Raw genomic sequence first — 25,574 nt, 5'->3', positions numbered from 1 at the left:
AGCCCGAGGACAGTCGGCAGACAAAGCTAACGTTAATCTCTCGCTGAAGGTCGTCGGCGTTTTCCTTCAAAAGCTGCCAGGTGGATTCGGGAGGCCGGACGGAAACTTGGCAGAACAACGGTGAGGCAAAGCAGCTCTTTGGGTTCGATGCTGCACATTCTTCTTTATCGGTCTCCCCGCTGTGCAGAAGCAGCGGTTAAATTCACAGAATGAATAGTTACGGTGAGCTAATGAAACATTCCTGACTCTGCACACCTGCGACTCTCCAATGAGAATGTCAAGCACCAGTGGAGTCCTGCGCTCCCTTAGCGCTAAGCTGGCTCGTTTATTCGCATGCTGACAGCGACAGGTTCTCCATTAGAGCTAATTTATGTAAAAAGCCTCTGACTCATGTCTCTTTGCAGCTGCAGTTGTATACAAGTTAAAACCAGTTTGGAAAGCAAAGAGATTTTGATGAGATTTTTCATCAAATCTGCATTTCTGCATCCCACCTGAGCCTCTTATCAAACTTTCAAATTCTTATATTTCTACACACGTACAATATAAACATAAACCTTAATGAACCTTAATGTTTAAGGTTTAATTTAACATTACATAAAACCTTCACTTGAAAGTAATTTCCAGTTTTTCTAAATAAAATAATTTAGCTGTCAAGATGAAGAAATAAGTTGTTTTCTTTCTTTTGCTAGTTTTCTACAATGAGTTTTTTAAAATGAGTATCACCTTGACCTCAATTATCCATTTTTTTGTTGAAAAGGGATAATTGATACCTTTCTTCTTTTGCATGAAAATGAAACTGATTATTTTATATATGAACGTTTTCCTTTCATCTGGGCTTCACTTTTTACAAGCACTACAAACATTTCAAAAGCCAAATATCAGCTTTAGCTGCAGGAAATTATTTTAATCAAATTTGTCCAAAAGTGGCTGGATTTGTGGTTTACACAACTGGCTATACAAACAAAAGGCCAGCATAGACCTTTGTTATTACTTATCGATGTGTTTCTGTTTTGGTAAAGTTACTTTTCATATGACTGGCTGAGTAACGTGCAAGTTCATTAAAACATGCATTATTTAAATGCAAAGATGCATTGCTATTGCAAAATATTTCCTTCTTGCCATAAAATAGAAATGTTTGTTTAAAGTAAAACACTATTAAGTTGAAAACATGTCAGATAATGGCACATTCTGTTAAACAATTTATTCGCGGCTCTCGGTTCTGTTAAAATGTGTAACATGTAGTTAAAAAGTTACATGCAGAAACCAGCTTAGCTTCAGCCAAGAGTCGCATTCCGGGGCAATTTCCTTTCACTATAAACGTGTTTCGACTAAGATGTTCTTTTAAAGCCAAAGCCCTATAAAGCATTTCGCCCAGCTCAAAGCACCCAGAGGCCCATTTCCCAACATTACTAACACATTTCGAGGAACGGACACCATAGTGCGGTGGATTGTAAGACAAGATATGTCGAGGAATGTATCGTCCTCCCCCTGCCTGCTTGTCCTCGGTTCCCTGCCTCTGATAGCTCAAAGGAGGTCAGGGTGAGGGTTTTTCCACTGCGCCGTTGTTAGGGTGGGAGACGTGGAGTTCTCCCACACCTTGCAAACAAAGCAAAAGAAAACACCCACACATCAGCCAGATTACTAGATTACCAAAGCTGATTTAGAGCTCAAATCCCACTGTTGTACTGAAATTGTGAAACTACTGCAGCTCTCTGCTGAAAAAAGTTAACTTGCTGCCCCTTTGTGGCAGCCATGTGTAAGTGCATAATGTGTCATTATCTCAAGTGTGTGTGTGTTGGTGTGTGTTCTGGACCCTAAAGGAGGCAGGAAACTTCCACTGACCAGTGGGCCCTCTTTTTTTTGTTCTCTTGGTGTCAGATAAGGGCCAGTCTAAAATTATCTTGTGACCATATATGGAGATGGAATTAAGAGGGGGGCATGTGTGAATGAATAGGAGTAAGATGATAAGGTTTGGAGGACGCACGTCACGTGACCCAATATGAGCAGATATTGAGGAAAAAAAACATTAGCCGGCGCAGAGTGCAGTGCTGAAATCTTTTATGTGACGTTAAATGTGCAATAAAGAGGTGTGGGGTTTTACAAGCACAGGCTGTGTGCTTGGGTTCCTGAATGACGACGGGAAGAGTTTCCAGCGGACAACATGTTCTACGACCCAGAGTGGCAACGGAAAAAACCCAGTCCGTCCAGAAAATGACACAAAGAAAAGAAAGAACACACACACACCGCAGCATTTAACATTTAAAAGGGCGGTGTGCGTTTACGTGTGCTTACGCACTCTGACGTAAATCAAACTGTTACCCTTTCAAATGAAAGTGGAAGTGACTGAAATCTGATGTCGTGCCTCACTGCAATAAGGGGCGGTGCTCTCATTAAAGAAGGCTCTCATTAAATATAGGCAAACAAACACAAAAACAAAGAAAGCAGAACAGCCACAGCGCCGCTGTGTTCAAAGTGTGGCTTACTCACAGGGAAAAGCACGATGGGGACGGTGAGCGTGACGGCGGTGAGAACGGCCAGGCGCACCAGCAGCAGCATGGTGTCAAACTTGTAAACTTTGGTGAAGGTGTGCAGCAACTCGGCCTCCACGAAGTCTGCAACAGACGTGTAACAAAGCAGTCGGGTCACACTTAAAGTCAGCAGTTAGCGCTAGCTGGAGGGGCTTCAATTGACCTGTTCAGAGAAAGTACTTGTAGAAAGTATTTCCTCACAGATCGTTTGTTCTCTGTCACTCACAAAAATGTCCAGTCAATTCTGAATATAATCAAACCTGCCAGTATTTATTCACCTGAAACTGTTTTTAATAGGAATATAAAACACAATGTCCATCTTACCGTAAAAGGTGAGGTAGCCAAACAGAGCCGACAGCATGTACATGATGAGCATGCCCAGGATGGACAGGTTGGAGACGCGCTGCATTTTTTTCCGACTTCGGCTGCGAAACACAGAAAACAAATGATTATCCGACACAGCTAAAATGTTTCACTTTTTCTTTTTTTCTAAAAAGCGGACGATAGCTCTCGCTGTGAAAGAAAATGCCCTCACTCTTTTAGCTCGCTGTAGATGGGCAGCACCTCTGGATGGCAGACAAATGCAAAGGCCAGGATGGGGACAGTGTATGCAGTCTGTGGGTCAAAGCAAAAACAAAAGATGAGGAAGAGATGAGCTTTACAATCACAATGCATCAGCACACGCTGACACAGAGAGTTCTCGCTTTTAAAGCACCAAAAACGTGTCCCCAAGTTCTGTACTCATGAAAAATATTAAAAATAAACGCATAGTTTGCTCCAAGAACCAAAAAAAAAAAAAAATCTATGCAGATGAATGTTTGGATTTATAACTTTGCTTCGTTAGTCCTGGCCAGCCTGCCTGAATCATAGTCCAATGGTCTAGTCTAAATCCAGACCTATTTCCAATGGAGAATCTGTAGTAAAACGTAAACAGTATTCTCTCCATCTAATCTGAGTGAGCTTGAGTCACGGTTTGTCGGGACACAAATTCAAAAGTGTATGAATTGTGATTGTTGCATTAAAATATCCAGTAAAGTGCAGCCAAATCCATTTTATTTTGCAAAACGTGGAAAATGCACCAAAACAGATAAACCCCACTCAGTGCTTCCTAAGTCATGTCGGTTCCCTGCACAAAGAGTGGAGACAGCTCTGTCTTTTTTTGGCTGGCCCAGTTCTGGTCGGATGCCATGTGAGCTATTCGTTCAGGTCAAAGGTGAAAAACGCTGCTTCTTCTAAGAAGCTTATAAAAAAAATCTAGGATTTCTACTTGTGTAGGAACCCGGAGAGTAAAAACCGCAAACCTTTGTGAATCAGAGGTGGCTCACCTTAAGTCCACATGGGAATATAAGCACATAAGGCCAAACTCTTATCATGATTTATGATTATTGAAGCCCTGGCATGAATCCATAACCACAGAATGGTTCAAGACACGCCTCAAACAAACCCACCTTTTCCAAACATGTCTCGGCAAACACCTGGAATCCAACCTTTACTTGAAGTAGACCCAGCTGAGAAGAAGACCTCTGGCAGTCCTTCGTCCCCTACCTGAGAGTTGAAGACGAGGTATTTGGGCCTGCACATCTCCTTGTCGTCGGGGTGAGGCTCGAAGCTTGCGCCCGTGGTGTGGTGGTCGCCCTGGCCGGTGGTGACCACCGGGGAGACATCGGCGCGCGAGAAGTCCATCTGCGACGTGTTGTGTTGCAGCGCGTACAGCCTGGAAATGTCGCTGGCGTTCGTGCTGAGGTTGGACGAGTACATGAAAGGGAGAGGGCAGGGCAGCTGCGTCTTCTTGTATATAATCTAGGAGACGCAAAAGAAAAGTAAAAAAGACATTATCAACCAAACAACTTTGGTAGGTCTTACTAAGCTAAAAACAGCTCAGTTTGATTCAAGTCAAGACCGTAAAAAAAAATAAAAAAAATACTGCAAATAAAAACTTTGTTTCAACTGTATAGACACATTATTTCTAATATTTATCTGTTCATATCATAAAGAAAAACGGTTAAAAACATGTATTACTGTGTAACACTAATTCACAAGCCAACCACGTTGTTCACTAAGTTAGCAATGTGTATTGGCAACTTGAGGGCACATGAAACAAATAATGAAACAATCAGGAGCAGCTGCAAGCTAACATGCCAGAAAATGTACATTTCCAACAGTTAAAATGACTTTTTTGTTCTTTCTTCATGTTATATAATAGCAAACTTTGGCTCTTTGTGGGAAATGAAGGGCTAAATGAAAACAAACTGCTTGTTAGTACGTGAAGATAGCACCTAGCTTATGTTAGCTGAACCGTTAGCTTCATTTTCAAAGCAAAATTAAACTCCATAGTCAGAGTTTTAAAAAAAATATTTTTATGAACTTCAATTATTTCTCATTGACAATATTTTTTTTTTCAATTTATTCCAGATTACGGCTATAAAGTGGGGAGTTACTGACTCTTACTGTGATGCTTTTCATTCATTTGCAGATTCCTGGGGTTTTAACAAACCCCAACATGTTCAAACAGGCTGGTAAAACTTATTTTCCATGTTGCCTAGCAACCTTTTAGGAAAGCTGTACGTCTGAGTAGAGAGAAGGAAGTTGAAGTCGATGCAGTGAAAGCGCTGTAATAAAAACGAGTTAAAGGAAAACGCTTGTAGACATGGAATGTTGCCATAACTTGGCAACAAGTAACCAACTCTAGACTGTCTTCTACTTTTAGGTTTTAATTGCGTCAAACATTGTTTGAGTCATTATTCACAGTACTTAGTTCACGCTTATGAAGCATTAAAGATACGTTAAAAGAAAGTCTCATCTTTTCCAAAAATAGAAACGAATCTAACAGCAAATTACGAACAGGCTCAACTTACCACAGCCAGGAAGAAGACCATACAAGACAATGAAAAACCACTGGTGTAGCCCAGGTAACCTAGAGAGAGAAAAAAATTATTACGTTTTAGATTATAACCCATTTATATTGTTTATGTAATTACTAAAGCCTGTTTTTCCTCTCGTTTCAGTGAGAACCTCGCTGAACGGACAGTGAAACAGGATTTGTCCTTACCCAAATTTTTCAGGAGGGACAACGGCAAAATAATTCCGATGGACACGAATACCACCAGGTAGTTGCCGTTCAGGTACCATTCCCTGCAAACGGAACTCAAGTTTGAGACCGCAAGAACAAGGAATGCTTAAAAAGATAACGTAAAAATGCTCAAAATCCCAGAGGGGAGACCTCACCCTGAATTCTCCTCTAAGCGTAAGAAGGTTCGGATGACTTCAGGGAGCTCGTACTTCACGATGAAGAGGTAGCTGGACATGGCTGCAAGAGGACAAGCATGTCGATAGGTAACGCTTTGGATCTGCATAAATTCATCCTGAGTCATTAACATATTTAGAGCACTTAGTATCTTGAATTTATCAAAGGAGCTTCCAAGAGGCTGACTGTAACTAAATAGGACTCTAAAGATCTGTTCTTTATTAATGGAATTTCAAATTTCCTTTTGAAATTCCGTTTCTCCTGTTCTCCTTTTAGTGAAGTATCAGTATCCGTTTTCTATTTCTTATCTTTCTTTTTTTTTGAGGACCAAACTCCAAATCCAGTGTACTTTACTGTGTGTCGTGCATCATTGTGGCGTATCGTGTTAAAGTTTTCGATCTATGCATTTATGCACTTCTCAAGAAGTGCCTCTTCTCAAGAATTTCTAAAGGAAATTCTCGAGAAGTGCCACACAGGTCACTACAAGCGAATGCTAGCAAGACGCTAGGTGGGGTTAAATCTGGTGGTGGCAGCATCATGGTGATGGGACACATGCATTGTGTTAACACAGAGGGGCTGAATACAAATCTAAACCAACATATTCACTTTAGAATATTAACTTCTTTTTTTTTTTTAAACAAAAAGATGCATCTTTCCCTTCAGCTTCACCGTTAAAAGCATTATTGTGTGTTGATCTTTCACCCATAATCCAGTGTTTTTATTTTAACTGTGAAATGTGCCAATCACATTATCCTCTACTCTGATTAAATTACATCTCTAAATATAAATTTCTAAACTCGATATGGATAGATTAAAGCTCTCATAGGGACGTGGCTGGAAGCAGGCCAACACATTCCTGAAAGGCTCCAATTATGACAAATTTGACCCAAGACAAACTTTAACACCAGGTCCAGACAGATTCTCACACGCGCTACGGATTCACATTTACCTCCGATGTTCTGCATGATTATCGATATGAAGGCAGCCATCTTTCCCGGCCAACCGAACGCTTTGTGCCCCAGCGTCTCGTAGATCAGAGATCCTGCCCGAGCAGACAAGCGGAAACATGAAGACATTCAAGTGTATGCTGTTTTTCTCCCCACCACTTCCCAAAAAACTGCTAAAATAAAGCAGGCGAACATGTCCGCATTCTCAAGACGCATGTCAAGTGTTAACACCAACCTCCTTCTTTTGCCGTCATGAGGAGAAGATGAACAGAGTATAAGGAGAGAGTGGCCACAGCGACCAGGAGGATTCTGCACACAAAGACAGACAGAGAGTGAAAGTGAAGCACGTTCTCATGCTTTTTCAGTTAAATACGACAGAAAAGTCTCTCTGGGATGTGTGTCATTTGGTCCCTTATGGGACACGGTGTCCTGTCAACTTTAGCCTGGTTCTTGGATGACCTTTGTAGGGTCATGTCGGAGCAACTTGGCGTTTGGCTGCTAAAAATAGGGGACAGAGCATTTACAGCTGGAGCCGCCTCCAGCAGCAGATTCTATCCAACTCGCTGGGACTTGAAGGTAGAGCTTTGTCTCATAGCTGATCCTGCTAATAATGTTTGAGGACAGATGCTGCCAGTCTCAGTGAGGACGGCCTGCCCATTGTTGGACCAATCGACAACAAGACGACACATGATCGAATGTTATTGGCCATGGACTACTCCATGACTGGCCATGACGGACATCAAAACTACCAGGTGGTAACCTAATATTGCTTTGATTTAGTTGATTGATCAATGGCCATAGGTGCTGAGCGGTTGGAAAAAAATTCTTGAATGACTTGTAATGAGGACAGCTAAAGCTTTTGTTTGCTGAATTCAGGCAAAGTTGACAATTTGATCAAATCATTAAATACACGAGAAGGAAGAAGGTTATTTCCAATTTTTGTAGATATCGTCACCCTAACTCGACTTGAACTAGTAGAAGCTAATTCTATTCAGGAAAAGACATCAACCTCAGTTGCTCTGTCCAACACTGCCATCCCTCACTTCTGATGTCCGTCACGGCACCTCATGACTGAGTGACGCAGTAGCAAAGGGTCAATGCATGAACACATTAACAATATCCCTGTGAGCAACACCACTTCCCAATGTGAGTCATGCACACATAAATGTCACAACGCTCTTTATGCAACGAGAAGGCGTCTCTGGACTTACGTAAAGAGAACGATGCCGGTGTTGGCCATGGCGTAGGACAGGCCCAGGATGCCGCTGCCCATGATGGCGTTGCTCAGGTTGAAGACCGACATGCCGAAGGAGGCGTGGCCCGGATGCTGGCCGAGAGAAAAGTTGGAGAGTTTACAGCTTCGTTATTTTAATGTTGGTCAACTTGCTTGTAGAGACGGATGAGTTCTCTTACATATTCTTCCTCATATTTCTTCTTCTTCATCAGCCCGTTTGATAAGAACCTCTCTTCTTCCTCATCGTTGTTTTCGTCCAAATATTGCCTGCTGGAAAACCAAGAAAACGAGTCTTTAGGATACACTGGAATCTTACAGGGAGTATTAGAGGCCTTTCACAGGGTTTGAAGCGACAGAACCATTAATTTTGCTCTCTACTGGAAACCTACCCTTATTTAGCAAAACACTGAACTAAAGCACACCAACAAGTGTAGCTCTGAGTGGCAGCCTCCTCCATCGGCCCCGAAACGGCAAATTAAAGGTTTTGGTGTGACACAGTCAAAGCCTGGACTTCCATTTAGTTGAATTCAAACAAATTCAGTTGAGCAAAAATCCTCCAGAAATAACAAACACTTAATGACAGCATTAGATTTAGTGAGCAATTATTATTATTTTTTTTGCATAGGATTGGGTTGGTCTGGATAGATTTCTTCCCTTCAATATTTAAATGATTTTCATTTGAATAAATGCTTTCTGTTTTTGCTCGGACAAATTGTGTGATATTTCCATTTCTTTGGTGATCTGAAACATCTAGAGTAACTAAAGGTACCTCCTGTTGCCTATTGGGATGGGTTTTTTGTTTTGCTGACCTGGCGATGGTGGACTTCTCCACATCAGTGGTGCTTGTGAAATGCTCGTCCAAGCTGGCGGTGCTGTCATCATCACCCTGCGTGGGGACCCTCCTCAGCTCCATGAGTTCCCTAACTCCAGGCATTATGACGGAGTCGGCGGGACGAGAGGCGAAGATCCTTTGTTTCGGTCGATCGTTCGGCGCGCAGTCGTCACGGAGTTTACACAAAATGTTTCTTCTTCAAGCTTGACTGAAAGTTGACACCCTAGAAATTTAAAAAAAAAAAACAACCTAAAAATAAAACAGAGAAAAGAACAAGTGTAAGTCTGAGCTATTTAGATTTCTGTTCAGACCTGCTGAGCTCTTCACCCGAATGTGTTTTTCTCCAAAAGGGCTAAAAACGAAAAGTTGACAAAAAGGAGTGGCAATATGCAGCTGATTGCAGACCTGAACTGCGGTATGTTGGCCATCTTATCAGCCTCCCCCAGAGCCTTTTGGCCTCGATGAAGAAGACAAGAGAAACAGAAAAAAAGTCCAACATCTCCAAGGTGACGTTGAAATGAAGACGTTGCCGTACCAAAGTTTAGGACACGACAGCGTTCAAAGTGCATGTTGACTTTCACTTGTTTAATTCAAATTTAACAACAGAAAACAGGAGGCGCCGAACCGAGGACTTGCTTTCTGTGTTCTGTCTGTGCTGCTGATCAATATGTTGTGTAATCAAGAGGTCAAAGCCGGGGAATTAAACAGGCATGATTCTAATGCAGCTACCGCTAAAATGATTTACAGTGTTGTTTGTCTTTCACACAAAGAACCCTTTGACTCAATCCGAGGAAAAAGATCCACGACGGGAACACGCCGACCAAAGAAGAAACAAACAACCGAGTAAGTCCGAGCTATGGGTATAACTACACCGACTGTGAAGACTTGTCAGTTTTTTCTTCCCTACAAAGAGTGACTTCACGTGTTTCATGCGTGTTGCTATTACTACATGTCTGGATATAACCAACAACTCAGAACCCATGTTCGGCGACCGGATAATTTCAATAAACAAACAACTTCAGCAGTTGCAATAAACATACGGTACGCTTGGTCCACTCTCCCTTAATGACACCAATAAGTGGCACATCTACGCACGCCACAAAAATTTTTTAAAAATAAATGGAAACAAATTTATTCCACCAGGCAAAAATTAAAAGGTTCCTTCTTGTCCTAACATTTCTTACCTCACAAGAAAACTCCAGTTCAGAACTCCTGGAAAATCCTCATAGTAGTAAATATCAGTTAAGTGGCTTTTTCCTCTCATGTTTTTCACCAATCAAATGTTTTGCTACGGTGATCAATCAAGAAGAAGCTATAAGAATATTCTATTTCATTGTAGCCGAGTATCTGGATCGTTTATTTGTTTTTTTTGCGGTCAAATTATTTTCAAAATCCTAAATTTGTCTTTATTTTAGGCGTGGAAAATATTTCCTTTGAGACAGCTGACCAGCAATGTTCAGCAACGGATGGGGGAGGGGCAAGCACTAGCTCACATTGCAAGAGAATGTATCAAGCACAAAAAACTGGCAATTCCTCTGACATCTCATTAGGACTTTGAACCACTGGAGGTCAGTGACAAAAATCTTTTGTAGAATCCAATATGACTGCCATACACGTAAAAACTTCAACAGCTTTGGTAATTTGTACTTTTGATGCGTTAAATCACAATAACTCATAAAGAAAATCATTGTACGACCAAACCTTCGATTGAAAGCTTGTTGCTGAAGAGTCTGAAAGAAACTGATAGCATTCGGAGCTATAAGCCAACATGATGGCATTACTAGCTTTTTATCAGAATTACAAGCTGATAGCATTGCTAGCTATGCAATGATGAGAGAAATTACTAACAATTAGCCAATCTGACTGCTTTTCTAACCTGAGTCGAACTGTAAACTATTCCCTTAATATAAAACATATTTAAGTCCATATTTAAGTGTTTTTATGCTCTTTTAAACTCAAATAAAAGTCAAAGATTAATACAATAAATCTTTTAACATCAAATATCCAATTGTATATACAAGTTAAATATCATTCAGCAGTACCAGCTCCTTTCCACAAGTTATTTAAGCTTAAAAAGAATTTGAAAAAAATAGCACAAGGTTTTTGAATCAACAGTTTTAAGAAGGAAGTGTTTGGGCAAGAGGCTATTTGCATCATATTGCATTACTAATATGCAATATGATGCAATAGAGTCAAGTGGATACCAGCACAAAGATTTTTATTTAGCAACAGGATCATTATCCAAACAAAAGTAGCCACATGTGAGTCCGCCTCCACCAGGTTGGCCCACAGCATGACACTTTCCTGCAGATGATGTCGGCGTCGCTGGCCGACTGTCACTCTTCCTGTTTTCATAGCTCTGTCACAATAAAACCCTTGGAATCCTTTTTATCTAAAGGAGATTTAGAGGCTCCATTACCACAACGATCACACACCCGGGTTCTCCAACAATCACCGCTTTTTGCGCCAGTTGCTGCCAGAAGGGGATCAACCTGTCTCACCGGGTTAATTTCACATGACAAGAAGAATGCTGAGGAACATACTTTAAAATAAGTCTTGTATGCAGCAAGGGAGACGGAAACTAAAACAGATTGCAGAAGTCACTTCACAAAGCGATCCGAGTTGAAAATCTGTCAAAGTCTCATTTGTGATTATGGTTCCTGTTTTACAGCTGAAACTGTGAGTTAATGCGCACTATCAACACTTCATGTATGGCACCTTCACATGATTAAACAGTTGCATTTATCTTCTTCAATTAATGCTGATGATTCAGAAAAAATAAAATAAAACTGCATTGTTTAAACGAGGCGTCACAGATTTCTCATGCAAATGAATTCATGCTTGTGTGCACATAGAAAGTAAACTCACATGCACAAATATTCTCAGTAGACAAAGACGGATCTAGTGGCTGCAATTCATTACGTCTCATTTAGGTTTACAGCATATATTGATGTGATTTCTGCATATGTTTCATCCAAACGCGTGTTTGGATAAAACTCTTGTCTGTTCTCCACCCAAAGCAAACTCCTGCATCAACCGTCTGCAAAATACTCTCAGGCATTGCATGGGTCAGACTTTTGAAAGAGCTCCATTTTTGTTGTTGACCTCCCACAAAATAAAGCAAAAACACATGCAAGCAAACGCAATCATTTTCCAGAGAAAACATGAAAATTAAACACTCAGCCATGCTGCTAGGTTTTTTTTTTGTCTGTTTTTTTTAAATCTTCACCTAAAATCCCTCTGCATAATATTTAACACAGTGAACATTTAGGCTCACTTACTGAGATGGTTCTGAAAGAGGGTCCGATCCGCCCGGCGCCGTGCTTTTCTCTTTTGAAACAGTTTATTTAAAGCCAAAAGACAGAAGACGGATGAGCGACTGAAACGAGGAGGGGCGGCTCTTTGGTGAAACTCAGGTAAGGTGTCGGCGTTTTAAAGGGGAAGAGGGAGGGCCGCGCTCAGCCTATGAGGGCGATCCCACTTTGCGTGGGCCCCTCCTTTGTGGAAGGCAGAAAAAAAACCCAGATACAAACAGATGTATGGGTTGACAAACTGACAGACAGGGTACTGACACCACATCCGCCACCATCAGACTGAAGTCATCGGGTCTACCAGTTTAAATACCCTCAATGCCCTCAAGATACGGTCATGTGACACACCACATGACCTGTTCATCGGTTTTATTCTCTAGAAAACGTAGTCCGGTCAAACACTCTGGAACCGATCTGAGACCACTTACTGATAATGGTCGACCCATTACACACACATACAGAGAAGTCATCCACACACACTCAGTATGTGTGTGTGTGGGGGTTTGGTAGGGTTTGGTAGGGTAGGCCGTGCCGCTGCCTGACCAATCGGAGGGAAGAGCTGCAGGGATGTTGCTCTCGCCAAGGTCATGTTCGCGTCAATGCGGGGGTTCTTTATCTCTGTCGTAACGCCGGAGAACACGCACGCCAAAGGATCGCACCGCCGGACCGACTCATACCTGAAAAACAGCTGGGAGGAGCTGGATGACTGCTGAGTGCTTCAATTTCTTTTCCAACTTCTAGAGAATCAAAATGAAAATTTGATCCCATGTTTCGACCTAAACCATCAACCTGTGGAATGTAGATGAAGTGGTATTTCATTAAGGCTTGGAAATGCAAGTCCGAAAAATCTGCTGGAATATTTCCTGAAGGTAGAATCGTAAAGCCTAAAGGCTTCAGGTTCACGTGTTAATCCAATATGGCAGCTGGAATGTTGCTATAGTTACAGTACAGTGGCACTGTATGATTTCAGTTAATTAGTTTGTAATTAAAAAAAAATATGGAAAATGTTAGATTTGCTACCGCATGCATAAAAATGAAGTTTCGTCCAAACATTAGAGGAGGGAGTTTATAACAATTTTCGATGAGTTAATGTTGGCGTCCGTAGGTTTATCAAAATTTGAATTCAAAACTATACAACAACAAAATAAGCACACTCCGTTTCTCTGTATCGTCTTCTAAGGTTCCTTTAAATAAGAAGCAAAACACAAATTCCTATAAATAGATAAACTCCCAACCATGACTTGCGGAGCGGCTGCAGGGTGCATTCCATAGACGGCTCTGCTGTCCTTTAAGTGTATGGGGGGTCTTCACATGGGTATTTAGCCAATCACCTGCGACCAGAATGTGTCAATGAGCTGGCGTCACCCCAACAGGAGGTGGAGGGTGGCGATGTTTGAGGACAGATATAGCAGATGTTGCACACCTAAAAATATCAATGTTTCTCTGGGCCGACAACATGGATCCATCTCTACATTCAAGCTGGAAGAAAAGAATTTCAACACTGGGAGCAATCTGTGACAAACACTTCCAATGGAGTATTATTTTGTCTCAGCTTAACAACCAACTCCCGATACATTTTTCCACTTTAGACAGCATCGGTGCTTCTGATGTAATGCTTTCCACTTCCCTCTGCATCTCTCTTGAGAAGTCTCCCTGTCCAACCTCTTCAGTCACTTCTTGAAACCAACAGTGCTGCAGTCACCTCTACTTATAAGCGAGATCTGCTTTGCATACGGGGAACTGGACAGAAAAAAAAAAAAGAAAAAAAAGCCAGTCCTGGCTTTCATTCCGCTGTTAACATCCACGAGCGCCTTTGCGTGTGTGTGTGGACATTCAAAACAAAGGTTGACACTTTCTGACGCAGATGATCAGCAACTGTTATGATCTTGCTGGCTGTATTTGTCCACTTGAGTTGGGTCAGTGCCTAAAGAAATAACAACTGCTTGGAAATTTGATTACAGACTTTGAGGAGAATTGAAATCCTTCAAGTTGTCAAGTTAGATGGCGACGGCACCGAGACATACGTAAAGGCTAGTCGGCTTTGGGACTCAAAGGTTGGATGTACCAATAACAAATGGGTCAACGACCATGTGACAACACCCATGTTGTCGTGGTGCAACACGCCTTGTACAGTCCACCGGGACGGAAGAGATCAGGGGACGTTTAGTCATCATGTGACGCGTTTTGCGATAGACGTTTCAAAACGGCTCAGAGATTTCTGACACAAAGAAACCGTCTGAATGGAAAGTTTTATGACCTCAGAGATTAGTCTGAAATAAATCAAAAACCTCTGACTTTAGTCTCTTTATGTGACGTTCAAGGCTATCTGGCTTTAAAGCAAACATCATCCTGCCCTTTTGTACATAATCCCAGTTTGCTCTGGTCCACAATGAACTCGACAGACCACCTCTGTCGATCTTATCAGTGGCTATCGATCTCTCCTTGTGTAAATGACGCCACCATCTTGTTTTCTTTTTTTTTTTTTCTTACACAGCTGATGCTAGCAACCTTGAGTTTAGTATACATATATAACTGAACACCGGAGTCATTAGAAGGAAAAAAAAACATTATTTCTTAATTAGGTATTTTCCAGCTTCACCAAAGTTAATTTTAAAGCTTTTGTACAACCTCAGGAGAAAGCGCATCTCATAGTTAGCATGAGAGAATTAGTACTTTCCAAAATGTGACCCGTTTTGGCTTCTCTACAGAAGAGAGCTCTCTATTTGGGAGTATACAAGTGACCAATTACTCCAATAGTCACAAATACATCTTGGTATGTTTGTATTTGTGTTTTAACATAAATTTCTGGATGAAAAACATGCAAAGAAAAAAATTTAGTAAAAAAAAAAAATCTGGGATTTTCAGTGGTCTACCATTATGACTGAACCACTGAGGACAAGACAGTTTAATACTCAAGAAATTAACAAAAGCAATAAACCTTAAAAGCCATCATACTTTTACATTGATCTGATCATAACCTCTGTTTCTCTCCACGTCTCAACTCACCGAAAGACTTTTTTTTTTTTTTTGTACCAGATTTTAACAGAACGTGACGACAGCTTCCTGACAAACCGCCAAACGCCGCTCGGAACCCTTTGTGCTATTGATATTCGCTCCCTTGAAACTGAATCCACATCTGGCTTGCAGCTCTTTTGGCCATTTGCAGTCCAGGTTACATCAGTTCAGCCTCGGCCGGCAGCCGCACGGCAGGCTCTGACCGACATTTCAGAGCCAAATAGAAGCACAGATCCATGGCGAGCCTCCAGCATTTATAGAACAGGTGCTCCCGTCTGTGCTGGTATTCCAGTCTCTATTGGTGATTCAGGCTGGACTGCTACTGGAATCTTTGTGGTGCGTTTTACATGCAGAATATCTGAATAAACAAAGTTAAAATCTTTTTCTAATCTGGTCTCTTGAAATTATGTCTTAAGGGACCAGATTAGAAAGGTTTATGCATTTTTACCATAGACTCCACTGAGTCTTCGAACCGTCTATGTTCTACAGCTGCAACTTTGGTGCTTTACAAGGTAGTGGAAAAACAATTGGCATTCTCTTGCCATGCTTTTGTCCTTCGGGCCTCTTTCATACAGCTCTCTTGACCTCTGTAAAAACGATTTAGGGAATGACGCTTTATAAAGAACACCCAGCAGGTGACTGGACAAAGCCTCTGTCTATCAAAGTCAGAGTGAAGCCTGCAGGTTGACCCTAAATTTGCGAGAGAGATTATGATTTGTATTCTGACCTTCGAGATCTCCTATGTTATGCTATTTGTGGTGAGGATGCAAACAGAGGAAAGGCCTTGCTGAGGAAATGGCTGCCCTACATACTCTAGGTATGTCGTGAGGCCCCTAGTTCCCATTTCTCTCAAGAAGTTGAAAGAACCTTCTGTTCCGGAAGCTCTTTCTGTCTGCTTTATGGTCTGTTTGTCGAGCATTTTGTGTCACAAATTGTGCCTCTTGCTTATTAGTCAATTGAAAATATCAATGTGAAAAAGCAAAAACAACCATCAAGCCACAACAACAAACCTCATCAGATTTGATAAATTGATAAGAGTCACCTCTGCTTAGGGAAGTACCCTTGGCTCAAGACCAGTCATCTGTTCCGTCTTGGCACACTTTGCTGCAATGCCTGACTCAGTCCACCTCGAAGGCTACAAACTGTTCTTGCCTTAAACCCATTGGCCAGCTGGTCGCATCATTCACGGCAACATCAACATAAGTTGACTTCAACCACATTGACTCCACATTGTCTCTGTCCTTTTAAAAAACACCCAGAGGCCGTGAGCGGACGTCTACTATGCAGTATTCAGTTGGTCGCAGAAGCCGGACCTTGGAAGGATGCGACACCCGAGTTGAGCGTGTTCAAGCTGAGGGAGGATGAGAGGGACTTCCTTGTGGTTGTGCTAAAAACATTAGCAATGGAAGGCTGGCATTTGTTCAAACACCAAAAGAACATGATTACAAATCGTGGTTGCGCAGTATTATGCCTGTCAGACATACAATCTGCCAGAGATGCTAAATGACTGGCACCGTTCACTGGGTTCTATGTCCGGTGGCCACACCGAAGACCATATTTTCAGTTGTTGAGCAACTGAAAATATGGTTGCTCAACACCTATACTTTGTTGAGCAACAAAATATGGTCGATTTATGACTTTAGACATAGAAAGTTTGACTTCTGAGAATTAGGAGAATGAAAAAAAAAGACTTCCTCCAAGGTAAACACTCCAATGGCTTGGGGTGTTTTGTGAAAGACGCTGAAGAAAGTTCTACCTAAAAGGAAGTCTTGTTTTGAGGGGGGGTCCTTCATTGATTTCATTTCCTAGAGCTAAACCCTTGTCAATCATTGGTGCTTCCTAAATAAAAAAAAAACAATCAGGAAAAGATCATACTGATTCTGAGTACACAAAGTTTTTGCAAAACCTCCCAGGAGGTTTTAGGCTACAGCGGTGATGTAGCTCGCCGCTGTAGCTCAACAGCGGCGAGCTACATCACCGCTGCTGCCACAAATCCCACCCACTTGGCTTCTCTTACACCTCAGACTAGAACAATCTAGAGTGTTGTGGGTGGAGCTTCGTTTAGGGAAACTTCAATGCTATTATGTAAGTAATAAAAAGAAGAGAAAAAAAAACTCAAACTGGCTTGAAACTGAGAAGAAACTGTGTGGAAACGAGGTATATTTAGCTTCCAGAATGCTACTGGCAGGACCCAAAGTCACCACAAAATACATTCATACAGCCAGACTGGTACCTTGGTTCCCAGCTCTCTGTAGTAAAATGTTCAATTTGAAGATTACAGAAAGAGCTCTTGCTTGATTAAAACTCCTGGTAAACAACCGAGAAGGAAGCATGCAAAGCATCCGAGCAATCTGCTCATGTTTCCGCTCTAGAGGGTCCTAAATCACCCGGGACAGCATCAAAACCCATCCTTGTTGTTTTATTGTGGACATCAGAGGCAGCCGGGGCCTTCAGAGGAACTTCAGCACTTCTATTGAAAATCAAATTAAAGGTATGCTCATGCAAACACGTTGCGTAACACAAAGCATGACAGTGAAGCCTGTGACTGGAGTCACAGCACAGCTATTAGTCCCTGGTTACTTTCTTTCTCTTGATTACATAAATTTGAATTCCTGTTTATCTTGATCAGATGAGTGTGTATGATTTGTTTTTGTTTTTTTTTTGTGCAGCAGACACAAAGAAGCCTCCAGCTGCTGCTCTTTTCCAGAGAAGAGAAAGCAAAACTCAGTAGAAGCGTGCAAGGATTGGTTCTGGTGCAGAAAATCACCTGGTTGCTTTAAGGAAAAAAGAAAAAAAACAAAACAAAATATCAACACAAGCACGATGTGTTGCTTTTACTAAATAATGAGCGATGCATCGTTGCTGAGCTCAACAGCGAAACCACAACGTGAAAAGGAAGCTTAGATTTAGCCGATAAAAACACTGAGGTAGGGTAAATTTTTGCAGTTCTTTTCAAACCGAAAAAACAAACAAACAAAAGAAGTTACAAAAAATACATTTCTGATCAGATCTGCAGCGTTGCGCACGGAGCGGCGGTCCTGCATCAAACGACCCGCTTCCACAGCGTCAAAATATGGTGTCCGGATAATCGCCCCCCAAAAGGGCGCTGGGGGAGGAAGAAGAGAGGCAGAAAAGAGCCCCGGACCAAAGTAAAGAAGTGGCGGTCAGTGCTCGGGGCTTACCTTATATGACGGTGGCGGCGGAGCGCAGCTGCGGCGGCCAGATGGAGAGCAGGACCTCTGAGACCAGGACTCCCAGCTCCTCAGCGTCTAGCAGAATGGAAATTTCCAACCATGTGAGTCAGTGGAGAAGCAGCAGCAGCAGTAGCTTCGTGTTACAGCAGCGCGTTCTGACGATGAGGTGGAGGGAGGGAGGAAAGGAGGGAGGGGTGAAGGCTCCTTATGTTCCCCCCTTTGGTTGTCGCTATTGGAAACATCAACTTCTCAGATGATTATTTGTTGTTGCGTTTCTTTTCCTTGCCTTTCAGCCCCCTCATCTCTAAACATGGTGCAAGAATCGTTGACGCACCTAAAGTTGCAAAGGCAGCGTCGCTTCACGTTCCTCTCACAAAAAGCGATTTTTAAAACCATGCTGCTTTGCTTTATGGATAACCCGCGACTCTTGTTACGTTTGGCGCAAAGTCTGCGCCAGAAATGAGGAGTTTTTGAAAGCGAACGACGGTCAGAGCACGGGCGTAAAAAAACACTCCGTCTCCCAGGGCGTGCGCGCGCACCGGGGCAGCATGGTGTTACAATACTTTGTTGTTTTTATTTTCATCACAATTATTATTATATTTTTTGTTTTGTTTTTTGTAACAGCCTTGTCATGAAACTTATCTTATTCAAGCAGAAGATTGATGTTGACTGTTTTCGAATGCTAAAAATAAATAAATAAAGGTGAACAAAATTTATGTGCATACTATCACATTTTACTGTCCCTTTGTTGTCAGCAATATAAGGTTCATTTACAATTTCTCTTTTATTTATTTATTTTTTTGTTTTGACATATAAAGAGCTAAGATGGAACAGTTGGATTCATTTTAAAGAAATACAAATTTAGAATTCGTTAGGATAATTAGTAAACTACATAGTTTTAATGTTTGTTTTCTTCTTTTAAAGTGCTTCGACAATTAATTATCTGTCTCATACTGTAATATTCTACCGAGTTTGATACGTTTTGCTTTGCAAAAGAAATTTGATAGAATTGTGTCAATTAGCTCTAGCTTTGATCATTCAAAATTCTTACAATTTAAAATCCTAATTTGGAACATAAATAATCTTAAACTTGTGGTTTTCTGTATATTTGAAAGTCCAACATTTGTCTCTGTGTTTTAAGTCTTTCCCATCATATTCTTTTACATCGGAATTTTATAACTAGTTGCATATTTATGTTTTGTTTTTTTTCATTTCATTCTTCAAGTATTAGTTTGACTCTGAATCTACTTATGGTGAAATTCCTAATATTTTCTAGCCTCGTCTTTTGAGAGAGGAACAGAATCTTCACCTCGCACGGTTCAGAATGGACAAACAGTTTTCTCTTGGCCGAGTTGCTGAACCAAGAAAAACCATATGTGCAAAAGAATCAGCGTTTTTGTTTATTTTGGAGCCAAAGTGGGGAGAAAATAGTGGCAAGCATGATGAGATATTTACATATTTGCACTGCACTGCTGGACGGATTCAGTTCATTTTGGTGAAAGTAAAGCTGCCAGCGGTTTTTACAATTTCCATACGCTTATACGACGACAGAGAGGGTCTGACTGAACGACTGGTTTTACAGACGTATGGCGGCGCAGACAGAATACACCTGAGGCAGATAAGGAGCAGAGTTGAATATAGAGCTTCTGCACCTGCAGGGTTTTTTAAAACTACTTTAACTTTTCAAGTTTATCCGCTTGGGATGGGAAACTGAGAAACGGTTTTGCATCCAAAACTGGTTGCAGCAAAAAAAAAAAAAAACAACCCAACCAACAAACAAACAAACAACAACAAAAAAAGTCCAAATACTGAATCCAGGGAAGCTGGTACACGTCTTAAGATTCTTATTTGAAAACCCAGTGCATGTTTTCTTCTACATACACTCACCCTCCTGCCGTATTTTACTAAATCCTGAGAAGTCTTTCTGACGTTTGTGGTTGTAACAGCTGGCTGAGGCGTTCAGCTGCGTTCGCCTTGCAGAAATCTTGGCTCCGCACGAGGCCTGGTGACCTACTAACTGAAATAGAAATGCACTTCATTTATGGAGTTTGGGATTGGGGGGGGGAGGAGCGCAGAATGGCCAACATGGTGCACCTGGTGATATGAGTTTCATGAAGAACCTGCATTCGTTACTTCTTCTACCAAAACTTTCACCAACCCTATCTAAACAGTTTAGATTTGAAATGATCAGTGAGCTGAAATGCTAATTAAAGTCTAATCAGTTATTTTTGGAGTGAATCACGTCTCACTCAGTGGCACTTGACCAGGGTGGCAACAGAAAAAGTCAGGTGCTCTAGAACTGAAAAATAAAATCTATTTTATCTGTCAGTGTGGTGCATCTCTTACTTGATGGTGAGTACCAGGGAACTGGGTTACTACGTTCTGCTCAAATAAATAAAAAAAAAAACAACTCAATCCTCATGGAAGTTTTCACACCTGATAGTCGGGCAGACTCGGTTCGATCGGGAACCAAAATTGCAACTTTTGTTAATTTTTGAGCTCCTGTGGATCGATTTCACAACAATCCAAACCTTTTGAAAAACCCTCCTCTTCCCCCCCTCGCATATGGGGGCGCCGCACCGACGTTCTCTGAAGGAAATGACATGGAAAACCTGAGAAGAAAACCTGAGTGCAGCTTCCTCTTTTGTGAAATGTAAATAACAACAGAGTAGCGTCAGAATGTTTCTTCTGTCTTTGGCAGAAGACCATAAGCCATTTCTTATGCTCATGCTCGACTCTTGCGTTTGTTTTTGGTTGTATTTACCCAGAATGCCCTGCGCTGTAGTCCGCTTCCTGCTTCCTGCTTTTGGGGCGGTGTCCCATCACAAATGTGTTCAAAACACACCAGAGTTTCCATTCTACCACAGATGTAATTGGATGCTCTTCTTCCAGACCATAACATTTTTATCTCATCTGTCTACTACAGAATACTTTCCCATGACTCATCAAGATGTTCCTCGACCATTGAGAAGATGATCTTTGTGTTCTGTTGGGCCTAGAACTCTCCACTGGAAGCCATTTAAAAAAAAATATTTTGGTTCAGAAGCTGTTTCTCCTTAAATATAATCTCAAATGATATTCTGTTTTCACTCTCTTTATCTTTGAGATTTCAGTTAGTTTTGATGATTCAAAACATGAACTTTTGACAGAGACAAAGCAAAAAGTAGAAATGTGTAAAAGGGTAAATACTAGTTCACAGCAGTGTCTGCTGCTGATGCTCCGGTGAACAAATAATACCACACGGTTCCTCACTTTCTTATTTCATCTGTTTTCACCAGAAGATGCTTTAAATGGTGCAAAACTTTCAAAAACAAATCAAATTTGAAGTTTGGAATCACAAGTAATCATGTGAGACATTGACAGCAGTTCAAAATTGGGAATGTTTTGCTAATGCAGGCGGCTTATGAGAACAAACCACAAAGTATTTAGAGGAAAATTTATCAGCAGGACAGGCTTTCTGTTGAAACAAGAGGTAGTTTTCAAAACCTCCTCTCCCTCTGGCCTTCATATCCTTCTAGAGATAAGGAAGTCAGCACCCACCCATTCTTGTAACTTTCCAAATTGACCAATACAATGTTAACAACTTGTGCAACTTGAGCCACAGATAGTGCTAATATCACCTGAAATTTCTTCCTTCACCCTTAATATTGGATCATATCATCAAAACACGTCAACAGTTTTTTTCCAGGTTCAACTCTATCCCTGTAAATAAAATAATTATGTGCTTTCTCTCTGTTATGAGAGGCTTTAAGCTACTTATTTCAGTTTTTGTCGAATCCTTAATTATACCATAAAATGGGGCTCTATAACTTCTACAGCCTAAAGAACTATTATTGTCCTCCAACTTATTAAAACTTGAGAGTTGAAAATGTTACATAACCTTTTGGAAAAAGGTTGCCAGCATAAGTAAACAGAAAGCTTCCATCCTACACTTAAAAAATTGATCACAATAAATGATAACTGCTACGATACGATACGTCACGACACGATACATGCCCAGCCCTAAACTGCTGTATTGCGGCTGTTGCTCTGTTCTGTCACGGTGACCCAAAAACCAAAGCTCTCAGGTTATCAGGCCATCTACATCCAGATCCCGCGCCTATGGTACTGAGAAACGGACAACGACCACAAGAACTTCACGGACTCAGTCCCTCTGTAAGGCAGCGGGGTTCAACCTTTCAGGCACATGGTGGCCATTTCTTGACGCATATTAAACTAAGACACATCGAATCTGAACGTTCAAGCTAAAAAAATACAAGGCAGCACATAAAAAGGGAAACTTAGAATTGGTGGTCAAGTAACGAGATGAAGCAACAGTTAGACCAGTGTGTGTCTCTATTTCACTGTAAGGTTTCTAGTAGGCGGCTCTGTGGAAGTCTGCATGTTTTCCAGATGATAGAGGGGTGGTCTCTGACCCTGTGAGGCACTGGTCACATTTCAACGGTGGACTCATCGACCAATGAGGACAGACACTGGCCCGTCTGCAATGTTGCAAGGATTAATCTGGTGGAGATAAGGAATGAATTGTTGCTACTTTACCTTCAGGGTCACGGTCAGTTCCATCATCAGATGGTGAGGGTGGATAGGACTCTTGGTTTTTTTCCATCTCTCTAAACGTTTGAAGTGAATTACTTTGAGGGTTTATGAGTTTGTAGCGAAAACCAGGGTTTCTCCCGTGTAATTCTATACTGAGCGCAAATCATAGAAGAGACAAATGTTTAGAAAAAAGAAAGAGGGAAAATGAATCATGGGAAAGAAAACGTAGCAGTAGAGATAAGGGAGATTAAGGAGATGATCTAGTTTGACTGCAAATGTTAACTTCACACAAAATAGTGAATTTGTTTATTTTTTTTTATCTCCCAGGAGAAACACTTTAGAATCAGAGACGTGCTAATTGAGGAGGCTCTGCCTCACCTGCCTCCAAATGAATAATGTCCACATGTCCAAGTTTGACTGAGTTGATGGAGTTATCCTACGCTGGCAGCGCGGCGATCTGTTACATGTAAAAGAATAGTCTTTTTGCCCTCTGGCGTTGTCCGCATGCATAAAATTTCCTTATGTAAACAATACCATGCAGGGGATCTATATTTGGAAATATGGTTATGATTAACTCAGTGCCTCACCAGCTATGAATCTCACCGCGCGCCACTCTTGAGAACGTGAAACACACGTTCCGTTCTCGTCTTTTGATTATCCGACACCAATATGGAATTCCGACATTCCGTACAAAGCCATTTTACTCCTCAGTGGAATCAGGTGACCACTGGTTTATTTGGAAGGTTTTCAAGGGAGCTGAGTCAAGAAGGACTCTGTAAGTTAGAACATTTTGATGTTTTTATTCAGAGGATGGCACAAAGTTCTATTTATGTTATTAAAACATACCGCATAGAACTTATGTAATGACTCCTTGAGGTTAAAAACCCCATTAATGAGGCAATAACAGAGAGCATACAATGAGCAGCTTTTATTGAGGTGTTGCCAGGAGGCTATAAATAGTCGCAGTTACCAGTTGTAAATATTTAAAGAAATAAATTACGTGTGGTGTGGGTAACTATTAATTAAGAAGCAATCCGTGTAACTGAAAAGCCCCACAACACTTTTACATGTCTGCTTTGCTCATTATAGGCTATATAAGAACGTGTACTTTTTTTTTTGCATTTGCATAGTTACTCGCAAATTCTGTGTATTGCTGTTTATACAAATTGTGTATAAAAAGACAAGGTTGATGGAAACATAAAAACTCAAAATAACTTCCTCAATTTCGCAGAAAGGTTTTGAGCGCCTGCTTGATGTGGTTTTGGCTTTTCCAATAAAGGGTTCATTTGCTCAAAGAGAAGATGGAGATGCCTCTGGTGCCTTACTAGAGGCGCAAAACATCGAACTGTTCTGTGATGCGCGGCCCGTTTCCACTCCCTATTTATTACAACCATCCACAGTGTCGACATCTGACGAAATTGCTATTATATAGCTTGACTGATTTGCTCCAAGCCAGGAGAAGGAAACACGACTCAGTAGCTTTTTTTGGGGGACATTTTAAAATTTTTGTCAAAATCTGTGTGATAACTGGATGGAAACATAGCTACTATGGACCACAATCTCTGAAAGATTCTTCAGTAAGAATATAGGGACATTATCCTTGGAGGCGCACACAGAAACTTGTTCTAAAGCTTCTTCTGATTAGACTGGCCTTGACTCTCTGGAGCTGGTGCTAATGTTTCAACGCCTTTGTTGAAGAAGAGCGGCATAGTTATGTTGGAAACATGAATGTAAGTATGTGTGTATGTGAAATGAAAGTTCTTTCCAGGCCAGGCTGTTTCATGCCCCACATGAACAGAAAAGCATTGGAGTTTCTGATCGGTCAAACTAAATTTGTTGGACATAATACAGCAAAAAGAACAAAAAAGCAACGCAAAAGAGCATTCCTTATGGCTTCATCTTGATTAATTTTTAACCCCTGAATTAGTAAGTAACAATTATAGTAGCAGCAAGAAAAATCCATTTTGTGGAGGTATATGTGTAATTTCGTTGTTGAGTTCAGAGTTGAAGGCTTTTCCGGCTTCAGTGAGTAAACAGAAAAACCCTGGAGTATGAACCACAGCTTCCTAGAAACCCAGTTGTTAAACGTTATCCTCGCTAATCTCACACAATAAAGATAACATAATTAAAACCCTGATGAACTCCCGACTTCAATCACGTTTGACCCACTTCATTACAGAAGCCATAAACGTAGTTGTAGCTGGAAGATAGGCTCTATTGTTTCCTGTGTCTTTATTTACATTTCTCAATATGTTTTGCTTCTAGTTAAAAATTAAAAACGTTTATTGTCCCTTTTTCTAAAATTTTTTTTTAATTACATCGATTGATCAGTTGGTTTGAAAAGTTGTCACACCTGTTTCACATTTTACTCCATTACAATCACAAACTATGAATGTGTTTTACTGGGATTTTACAATCGGGCAGCACAGAGTGGTGGATGACTGGAAGGTAGAATTTAAAGTTTTAAATTTTTCCCCCGCTGAGCTGATCTGATGTGGATCAGCAGCGCTTGCCGACAACCGATGACGTCATTTAGAATGTTACTGTAAAATATCATCTCTTCCGCCTGGCCATCAAGTTGTTAGCATGTTATGAGTCATTTAGGACATGTGTGAATTGAAAGAACAAGAGAATCTCAGTCTATACGGCTTATATTGCTGTATAGACACTTGTTATTTTCATTGTATGTATGTAATCTTCACTGTAGTTTGTTTCGATTGTAAAATTTCAAAA

At 41.1% G+C, this 25,574-nt stretch overlaps 1 protein-coding gene across 4 annotated transcripts in view; it reads right to left on the bottom strand.

The window, feature by feature from the left end:
- slc38a4 (solute carrier family 38 member 4) overlaps nucleotides 1–21,277 on the bottom strand; it is a 29,756-nt gene extending 8,479 nt beyond the window's left edge. Inside the window, exons 1-14 of one of the 4 annotated variants that reach the window (XM_055055442.1) lie at nucleotides 21,070–21,277; nucleotides 18,294–18,380; nucleotides 8,763–9,034; nucleotides 8,133–8,223; nucleotides 7,931–8,046; nucleotides 6,955–7,028; nucleotides 6,722–6,814; nucleotides 5,754–5,835; nucleotides 5,578–5,660; nucleotides 5,384–5,442; nucleotides 4,074–4,328; nucleotides 3,064–3,143; nucleotides 2,853–2,953; nucleotides 2,488–2,612 (exon numbers count right to left, since the gene is read on the bottom strand). In XM_055055442.1, coding sequence (XP_054911417.1) covers nucleotides 2,488–2,612; nucleotides 2,853–2,953; nucleotides 3,064–3,143; nucleotides 4,074–4,328; nucleotides 5,384–5,442; nucleotides 5,578–5,660; nucleotides 5,754–5,835; nucleotides 6,722–6,814; nucleotides 6,955–7,028; nucleotides 7,931–8,046; nucleotides 8,133–8,223; nucleotides 8,763–8,887 — 1,284 coding nt within the window. In that variant the 5' untranslated portion in view covers nucleotides 8,888–9,034; nucleotides 18,294–18,380; nucleotides 21,070–21,277. Of the gene's footprint in view, nucleotides 1–2,487; nucleotides 2,613–2,852; nucleotides 2,954–3,063; nucleotides 3,144–4,073; nucleotides 4,329–5,383; nucleotides 5,443–5,577; nucleotides 5,661–5,753; nucleotides 5,836–6,721; nucleotides 6,815–6,954; nucleotides 7,029–7,930; nucleotides 8,047–8,132; nucleotides 8,224–8,762; nucleotides 9,035–12,066; nucleotides 12,362–18,293; nucleotides 18,473–21,069 lie in introns of those variants that run through there. The other 3 variants (XM_055055445.1, XM_055055443.1, XM_055055444.1) reach the window with 3 other exon arrangements.
- Between the last annotated feature and the right edge of the window lie 4,297 nt (nucleotides 21,278–25,574).

Source organism: Poeciliopsis prolifica, unplaced genomic scaffold (genome assembly GCF_027474105.1).
Source record: "Poeciliopsis prolifica strain line A6 unplaced genomic scaffold, Auburn_PproV2 SCAFFOLD042, whole genome shotgun sequence".
In the NCBI taxonomy this organism is placed as follows: domain Eukaryota; kingdom Metazoa; phylum Chordata; class Actinopteri; order Cyprinodontiformes; family Poeciliidae; genus Poeciliopsis; species Poeciliopsis prolifica.
Note: the sequence above shows the minus strand (reverse complement) of the source record. Positions and strands in the feature narration are given on the sequence as shown.